Source organism: Argentina silus (assembly GCF_951799395.1).
Source record: "Argentina silus genome assembly, chromosome: 13".
NCBI lineage: Eukaryota > Metazoa > Chordata > Actinopteri > Argentiniformes > Argentinidae > Argentina > Argentina silus.
Genome location: NC_139667.1, coordinates 922,550 through 931,220, shown reverse-complemented (window position 1 = coordinate 931,220; position 8,671 = coordinate 922,550). Strand labels below are relative to the sequence as shown.

The following is an 8,671-nucleotide window of genomic DNA, read 5'->3' as shown; positions in this document are numbered from 1 at the left end:
TGACACCATTCCTCATTCCATGCATTACAATGAGCCCATCCTCCGATTTCAACCTCCACCAGCCTCCCCTGGATTCTAACCTTCCCCGATTTATAATATGGACAATGCAAGCTTGAGGTAACAAAATAGGACACTTTTGAGAGCTTTTAGAAAAGTGTTTATTTATTTAAACTTTTTCAGAAAATGTGGCACTATCAGTAAACTGGTCTGTTCAGGTGATGACTTCATAATGATTGTTTTGCTTTCAATGACTAACTTAAAGGTGTCCCACTTCAATGAGAACAGGCCATCAATGGTTATACAGTATGTCAATAAGTGTCTACATTGCAGATCTTAGAAAAACTAAACATTTAGCTAAGATATGTCCTGTTTCAATGTCGTTACATGGAATAGACAGTGAACACACTATAAGTAGACCTAACCTCTTTGTTATTGACCCTGATAAGAGTCTAGTTATTATACAGAGTATTTGGGCAAGGTGTTATGACCCCTTATGACCCCTTATGACCCCTTAAAGAGACATGAGCTCCTACAACGGCTCTTACTTTTGCTTCATATAAAATAAGATAAAAAAACCGATTCCATCTCATATTTATGTGCAACAATCCAGCTTGTTTTTGTGTATCTGCAATGGCTGCTGACGCCCTCTAGGGACCAAGCAGGGGTGTTTCCTCCACGGGCTTTAGCAATGACATCAGGCTTTGCCCAGCCCACCACAGGGTTTTCAGGCAAGGCCTTCACAAACTGCTAAAATTCGGAGGAACGCCCGGGCCTGGTTCATCTCTTAGCCTTGTTCAACAGCCACAGAACTCCCAATTTATTCATTTTTTTGCCACATCTTCTGTGGCATCTTCCATATCGCACACAATATCGCGATACATACATAGATGGATAAAAAAACATGAACTAGAATAATGCATTATGGTTCAGTTTTTTGGTATGAGTTACAGCATGATTACAGAAGGCTGAAATAACACTACATGAATGATTCGCCACTGCTGGCAGAGAGACTGAAGTCTGGCTACTGCTTTCTGACCACGAACAAAAGTATTTAGTAGAAAAACTGTTTTATCAAAAGCACCAGGAAGGAGGAGTGATCAACATGGAACAGAATGGGAGGCTTTACTTGACAAACGTGTCACTACTGAGGGGAGGGTTGAGCTTGGTGAAAGGCTCTCTTGTAAAGCACAGATGTCTTTTAAATGCCTGGAGTCATGGCGACCATTATAGAAAATGTTGGACGCTAAAGGAAAAGCCTGAATGGAGTGAAAGCCAGAGTCGTCAACCGCTGCCAGCGCCGTAGGAACCAGATCCCTACTCAGAAGTTGGACGTTCTTTATCTTTGATCTTTGTTATCCTTCACACAGGAATTAGTATTATTTACTTTGGTCACACACACACACACACACACACACACACACGTCTCTACTGTGCCAGGTACTCCTTGGCTTTCTCCAGCCCCTCCTTGAGGAAGTTGATGTAAGTGGCGGTGGAGGGGTCCTCGAACCCGCCAGAGAAGCTGAACGTCCCCACTTCCTCCTCTGGCTTCATGGCCGTCTGGTCCAGGAAGTAGTTAGCGTTGATGTGGTGGACCTGCAGTCGTGAGAGAGAGATTAGAGTCATAATCACAAAACATTATCGGAAATAGTTTCCTGAAATTGGACTCGGGGCCTAGTAAAGACAGAAGAACACATACAAAAAACTGAGTGACTGAGACATGCTTTTCACATTTGGCAAAGCCCTGGGTTAAGGATAGCCCTGGGTTAAGGATAGCCCTGGGTTAAGGATAGCTCTGAGTGAAGGATAGCCCTGGGTTTGTAATATGTGTTTGAAACATGAGTAAATTAGCCCTGGGTTAAGGATATGTGTTTGAAACATTAGTAAGTTAGCTCTGGAGTTAAGGATAGCCCTGGGTTAAGGATAGCCCTGGGTTAAGGATAGCCCTGGGTTAAGGGATGTAAGGACGTACTATGGTGCCGTTGGGCAGCGCCACCATCATCTCCACAGGGAAGTTGTACTGCTCCAGATGGAGCCGGGCCCTCCGACTCTCAACAGGGCTCTGCTCATCAGCCTGAGACCACAGGAGAGAAAGAAAAACATACATTAGTTATTTTTAATAAGTCCAGGAGACTGAATTAAACCAGGAGACTGAATTAAACCAGGAGACTGAAGGAAACCAGGAGACTGAAGGAAACCAGGAGACTGAAGGAAACCAGGAGACTGAAGGAATCGCTTGTTGATGTTGAGCCTCAGGCACAAACATGCATTAGCTCGCCCAAAGAGCTGGAAATGGTTGTATGAGCCTCCCTCGACCCCTGAGGCTGATGGATGTGTGTGTGTTCGTGTGCGTGTGTGTGTGGCCTCTCTCGACCCCTGAGGCTGGGTCAAGCTGGGTCACACACCTGCATGTCCTCCAGCTCTTTGACCAGGGACCAGCTGCTGACGAAGCTCTGGTTGAGCAGGGCCAGGACGGGCGAACTTTCCAGGACTGTCTCCCGGAGAGTCCGCCCCGAACCTGCACAAGGGTGGGGGGAGAAGAAGAGGCAGAAGGGTTAAAAGAGCCAGAGATGCAACCGATGAGACTTTGAAAATGACCAAAATTCCAATAGAAAATCTCCATTGAAGATGCATTTCAGTGCAGGACTAGGCTTAATCTGTGTCAGGGAAACTGCCCCTTAGGGGTTGAAACGTCAAAAGCTGTCAACAGCTGACTGTTGTTTGAACTGTCGTTTCCTTCAACCTTCAACCCAACAGAGAGAGACTCAGGCTAAAGTCTTGGATATCCTCTCTTCTCTGTACATTTATTTTGTGATTAACCTCATTTGATACTCACCACTAAGAATACACATAGGTGAACACTGTGTTATGCTAATCTATAGCAGTGGAGGCTGGTGGAGGTAGAAATCGGAGGATGGGCTCATTGTAATGTAATTAGGAATGGGTTTGATATTCCTCATTGAATTCCATACATTACAATAATGTTTGATACCATTCCTAATTCCATTCCACGCATTACAATGAGCCTGTCCTCCGATGTCTACCTCTGCCAGCCTCCGTAGAGCCTGAGGTCACAGGTGAGCACTGTGTTGTCCTGTAGAGCCTGAGGTCACAGGTGAGGAGTCTCACCTCAGCAGGACTGATCATCTAGCGCCCCCCAGAGGAGAATGGAGTGCACCAGCTTCTGCTCAGCCTCCGCCTGCTCAAAAGCCTCCGTGAACGGCAGGTATGACACCTACGGACGAACGCACAGAGACGCATCAACACCACACCACTGCAAAGGCCCACGTGTGGTAAACAGACACGACGGTAAGCCGGTGAAACGCCAAACAAGTGTCTATGAGTTCTTTAAATATGCTGAGTGAGCTCGAGGAGACGCAGCTGTGACCCAAGGTGACTGGACACCAGGGGAGGCTGATGGGGGTAGAAACGGGAGGACGGGCTCATTGTAATGCTATCAAACACCACATCATCCTCCTTCCATTCCATGCATTACAATGAGCCCGTCCTCCGATTTCTACCTCCACCAGCCTCCACTGCTGGACAAAGCGCATATACACAGTCAAGGCAAATGGATATCATTATACCATTATATACAGTATATATATTATTATTACTATTATTATTATTATTATTATTATTGTCTCATAATACCTTCTTGAAAGGGTAGAAGGTGATGTCTATGCGTCGAGCAGCCTCCTCACGGCTGACCTCGGAGGACCAGTGGATGTCCTCAAAGACAAACTGGATCGGGTCGCCACCTCCGCCCCGGCTGTCGATGATGTTCCCCTCCTCGTCCTGGATGAAGGAGGGGGTGGAGGGACCCGTGGCCTGCAGCTCCATCTGAACACACACACACACAAGATATCATTACATGCATTACAATGAGTCCATCCTCCGATTTCTACCTCCACCAGCCTCCCCTGATGTAAGCAGGTAAGACTGTAAGACTACCAGTGATGGCAGACGGTACCTGCGGCAGGTATCCAATGTCCACCTCCATGTTGCTGCTCTCGCTGGCTCCATAAAGCCACTCCATGTCCACGTTGAGGGGCCTGGGTAGAGCAGAGGAGACGTCAGCCATCCAGGTACCTAGTGCCTTGAACAGTCTTTTGGCCATTATAAAATGTCAGGGTCATCCATGCTTAATAATAATAATTATTATTATATAAGAAATATTTAATAATATTGTGTGTATAGCAGTGGAGGCTGACATGTGTTTGATACCACTCCTCATTCCATTCCATGAATTACAATGAGCCTGTCCTCCGATTTCTACCTCCACCAGCCTCCCCTGGTGTACAGTGTGCATACGTTGTGATAACGTTGTGTGACGGTGGTGAAATGACCTGTCGTTGGGGACGTAGAGGTGGAAGTCGCGGACATGGGAGGCGTCGCGGGAGAGGACGACGCGGCCGGCGAACTGGCCAGGTGTGAACCAGAAGGGGAAGTCTGGGATGTCGTTGAGTTGGAACTCTGCATGGATCCTGGGGAGGTCGACAAGGAACATGTGGGTATTTACTGCTGCTGCTGCTGCTGCTGCTGCTGGACAAGTGGACGTCTGTGTTCGTGTCACAATGGGACAATTACACGCGAGTTCAGTGTGGCTGTGATGTGATGTCTGTCTAGGTGATGTGTGTTGTCTGTGTACTGTACAGTGGAGGCTAGGCTGGTGGAGGTAGAAATCGGAGGACGGGCTCATTGTAATGCATGAAATGGAATGAGGAACTCTTTGATCCATGCATTACAATGAGCCCGTCCTCCGATTTCTACCTCCGCCAGCCTCCACTGATGTGATGTCTGTCGATGTTGTCTGTTGTCTCATACGTGGAGGATGTTACAGTAGTGTCTGTGATCTGTCAATACCTTTTGTAATTGTGAATCAAGTGAAGTCAATAAAGTTGTCTGGAAGTGAATTGAAGTGACTAGGCCCTCGGGAGGAATCACAGAGCTGTCTCACCTGAAGACGATGTCATAGTAGAAGTCGCTGCTGGCTCTGACGCAGGCCACCGCTCCCTGAGGGGCGAAGCGGGACTTTACGAAGGGCCGTGGGTGGAACATACTGAGCAGGGAGTGGATGAGGACCTGCAGGGAGGGACGCAGAAACGCAGTCACTTCTGTCATCCTGTGAAACAGCACAACATCGCCCACCTGCCAGCTGCGGTCGGCATCACGGTTCCCTCTTCGCTGAGTTTATTGGTTAAAAATGTTTTACTTTTGTTACTACTGCACAGTACAATAACCCCTCTAGGCTAATTTAATCCCATTATTCTCCGCAAAGGGTTTCAGTAAAGAACAATATAATTGTGAAAGACAAGGCAACAACAGAATTTGAAAGGTCAGATTTTCTCAGACGGTACCTCTTTGCCCCGTGGTGCAGGGGGGTGGTAGCGATTGTTGGGCAGGTACCCAGTGAAGATGTTGAGCTCACTGGGGACCACCCACCAGGTGTCCCCCACCTCCCCCTTGTTCTTGGGGGGCAGGAGGGCCCTGAACTGGCTGGCAGAGAAGGAGGTGGAGGACACAGCAGGACTCTGCCAGGCCCGTAGCCCACTCAGTGAACTGTGGGTGACCTGGAGGGAGAGGGAGGCAGACTTGTGATATCTGGAGGCTTTGAGAACATCTGTCAGCTCATAAACAAAATTCCTTTCAGAAACCATTTCCTCATGTACAGTAGCTTAATCATAACACATCCCCAGACCAGTGCATAGACTGCATCAAAGACATGATCACTTTACGAGGTAATCCATTCTACTAATGTTTAGTAAATCACTCAGCCTCGGTGAGACAACACACCCAGTCATTATATCCAGTCTGTCTGTCTGTCTGCGTCTTACACCTAGTCCTTGCTCTATTATGTCTGTCTGCCTGTCTGCCTGCCTGTCTGCCTGCCTGCCAGCCTGCCTGTCTCTTACCCCTAGGAAGCCGTCCTTGCTCTTGGTCATGGTGTGGAGCAGCAGAGGCTGCATCATGGCCTCCAGAGTCAGGGTCTCACCGTTGGGGTCAGAGGTCACTTCTTCCTCATACTCCACTGGAGGCACGATCCCTGCGGAGTATGCAAGACTAGAGGTCACAAACCAACAGAGTGTGTGTGTGTGTGTGTGTGTGTGAGTGAGTGAGAGAAGTGAAAGAGAGAGAGAGAGACAGACAGACAGCAAGAGAGAGACAGAGAGAGAGACAGAGAGGGAGAGAGAGAGGGAGAGAGAGTAATTCTGTGAGTCTGTGAGTGGTGAGTCAGAGGGAGATTGAGAGAGAGAGAGAGGGAGAGAGAGCGTGTGTGTGTGTGTGTGTGTGTGTGAACCATATTGGATTTAATTTCAATGTTTGTAAATCAAAAGAGAAGGCTGGGGAGGAACCTGTGAGTTTCTCTGCGATGGGTTTGAACTCCTCAGGGCTGAGGAACAGGTCATGGTCTACGTCTAAGGAGGAGAAGAGGAACAGCCCTTCTGGTCCCAGGGCCTTCAGACCCACTTCCTGTTGGGGGAGGCAGACAATAGGACCTCCTTATTGTGTCTTTCCACATGCCCCAGTGACTGTCAAAGGCACACATGGGATTGAATCTGGGGCAGTTTAAACAGAAAGCCAAATACACAGCTTTTGGACACAGACAAAGACTGTTCACTTTTTGGCAACACAGTTTGTAGTTCAAGAGAAAAAACAAACTGTACCCTTTTATCCATGCAGTATGTAACACTTAACAGTGCATAATGAGTAAAGAGATGGCAAGCATGTGGTGTGATAGGATTAACTTCCTATCATCAAAGACTGAGGTCGTACCTAGACAAAGACCCAGACAGTGAAGTCGTGCGTAAGGGGGTTAATTCAATGGAGGGAGGGGAGGAACGGGAACAACTTGTGAGCCAAACAAATGTTGCTTTAAGTGGGGGTTGAGAGTGTGCTACCAGCTGCGGCAGACATCCAGCCCTCTAATAAAACCACTTGGGGTAGACCGCTGCAGGGGTATGGTACAGGGGTAGAAAGTATTTGTTCTCCTGACAACACAGAGTACTTTTATTTATAAAAAAAGAAAAAAAAAAGAAAAAAAAGAAATCGGTGTAAAAACAGAGGACGAAAAAACTTGAAATCTGTCCTCTGAACATGCCCTAAGTGCAAAAACATCACACATGGGCATAGATTATAAACACTAGGGTTTAGATTACAGATTACATTATTTTCAGTAACTCTATGAACAAATGCGCTGCGTAATGCATTGCAAATGTTTCTTTCACCTTGTACTCTAGTTACCTACTTTATAGTGACGTGCATAAAGACATTAAACAGATGTGGATCTTACATGACGTTGGAAGAGTAGAGAGTCCTGGTAATATTTGTAACCAAAGGCAACAGCGGGTACAACGACTACCATAAGCAGTGTCCAGATTGCTCCGGTGATCCAGGATCGTTCAGACGGGAGCTCCCTGTCCTGAGGTTTGCCGTTCAGATGCTCATTATTCTCCGGAGGCATCGCATTCCTGCCTCCCGGGAATCTTTTATCCACGTCCGCGGCCATCCTTGCCTTCCTATCCAGCTACATTAACGGAGACATCCCCGTGAATTAGCCCGTGAATTACCTTTATCGATGCAATACTAATAGGTTCCTGATTACGATCCAATGTCAGTCTACTCGATATCGTGTTCGTTGTGTGTCCTCTCCCGATGTCCGCGTCTGGATCCGTCCTCGGCTGCTCCTCTAACAGCTGTAAATGCATCGACATCGCTTTCTTATTTCCCACAACCAGATCCGACCTTCCCGGAGGGGCGGGGGGGGGGGGGGGGGGGGCTGGCACTTAAAGGGCCAGTCTACATTCTTCCTCGTTGGAATGTCTGCTTGGTTGATGACCATAATGATATGTTATTTTGCCAATGAAAGTTGCCACTTATACAATTGAATGTTTTTCCCCATAAAAAGTATCTGTGGCAGAAATATGTTTTTGTGATTGTTTTTATTATTTTATTCCATAAAGCAGTGACGAATGGATATGAGCATAACCTATACATTTCTCCCTAACTTTCCAAAATGTCCTGATTTGCTGGAATTGTTGTTGGTTGTAGTCAAAGGTTTATTAAATATGTTGTCTGCTTACATTAGCATTTACATCAAATAACAGTGTGACAAATTCAAGACTTGCATATTTATCACTCCCATATGACAGACTTTTTAGCAAAACCATCCCAGTCGAGCTAACTGATGCAGAAACCGACTGACTCCATTTCCTCATTGCTTCATATGATGTGTGAACATAACATTCCATCTCCACACAAATGACATGTACGTACATGTATGTAATGACATGTACGTACATGTATGTAATGCAAAAACGATGTTGATTGGAAGGAGTGAAAATAGCAAGGTGTTCTTGAACATGGGTGACAGCTTCAAGAATTAAGTCAGTTCACAGAGACAGTCCAGATTCAGTCCATATCCTCTTCAATCGGCTGTGTCTTCACCTCTACCTTCTTGTGGGGGATGTAGGAGCCCATGCCTGCTGCCCGGTCTGCTTCTGCCTGGGTGTAAGGCTCATCCCGCAGCTTCTTCAGCCTGGGCAGTGGGGGGATGAATGCAAATCAAATCACAGTTTATTTAATATATGGTCCTCTGTGGCTCAGTTGGTAGAGCATGGCGCTAACAACGCTTAGGTTGTGGGTTTGATTCCTGCTGGGACCATATATACTA

General features: G+C 46.9%; 2 protein-coding genes across 3 annotated transcripts in view; both read right to left on the bottom strand.

The window, feature by feature from the left end:
* Positions 1-145: 145 nt before the first annotated feature.
* On the bottom strand, positions 146-7,693 carry selenon (selenoprotein N). Of its 2 annotated transcripts, none has more exons than XM_083682807.1 (12): positions 7,292-7,693; positions 6,354-6,471; positions 5,913-6,043; positions 5,358-5,570; positions 4,958-5,082; positions 4,347-4,484; positions 3,971-4,106; positions 3,652-3,840; positions 3,127-3,232; positions 2,403-2,515; positions 1,970-2,071; positions 146-1,593 (listed from the first exon to the last, which is right to left on the bottom strand). In XM_083682807.1, the coding sequence occupies exons 1-12, from the start codon at positions 7,505-7,507 to the stop codon at positions 1,426-1,428; spliced, it is 1,755 nt and encodes a 584-aa protein (XP_083538933.1). In that variant the 5' UTR covers positions 7,508-7,693; the 3' UTR covers positions 146-1,425. The 2 variants fall into 2 exon arrangements, with proteins under 2 accessions (XP_083538933.1, XP_083538934.1); XM_083682808.1 differs by having other exon boundaries at positions 3,971-4,052.
* A 242-nt stretch (positions 7,694-7,935) lies between these two features.
* Positions 7,936-8,671, bottom strand: part of znf593 (zinc finger protein 593) — a 2,065-nt gene continuing 1,329 nt past the window's right edge. Inside the window, exon 4 of the mRNA XM_083683869.1 lies at positions 7,936-8,536. Coding sequence (XP_083539995.1) covers positions 8,410-8,536 — 127 coding nt within the window. The 3' untranslated portion in view covers positions 7,936-8,409. The remainder of the gene's footprint in view (positions 8,537-8,671) is intronic.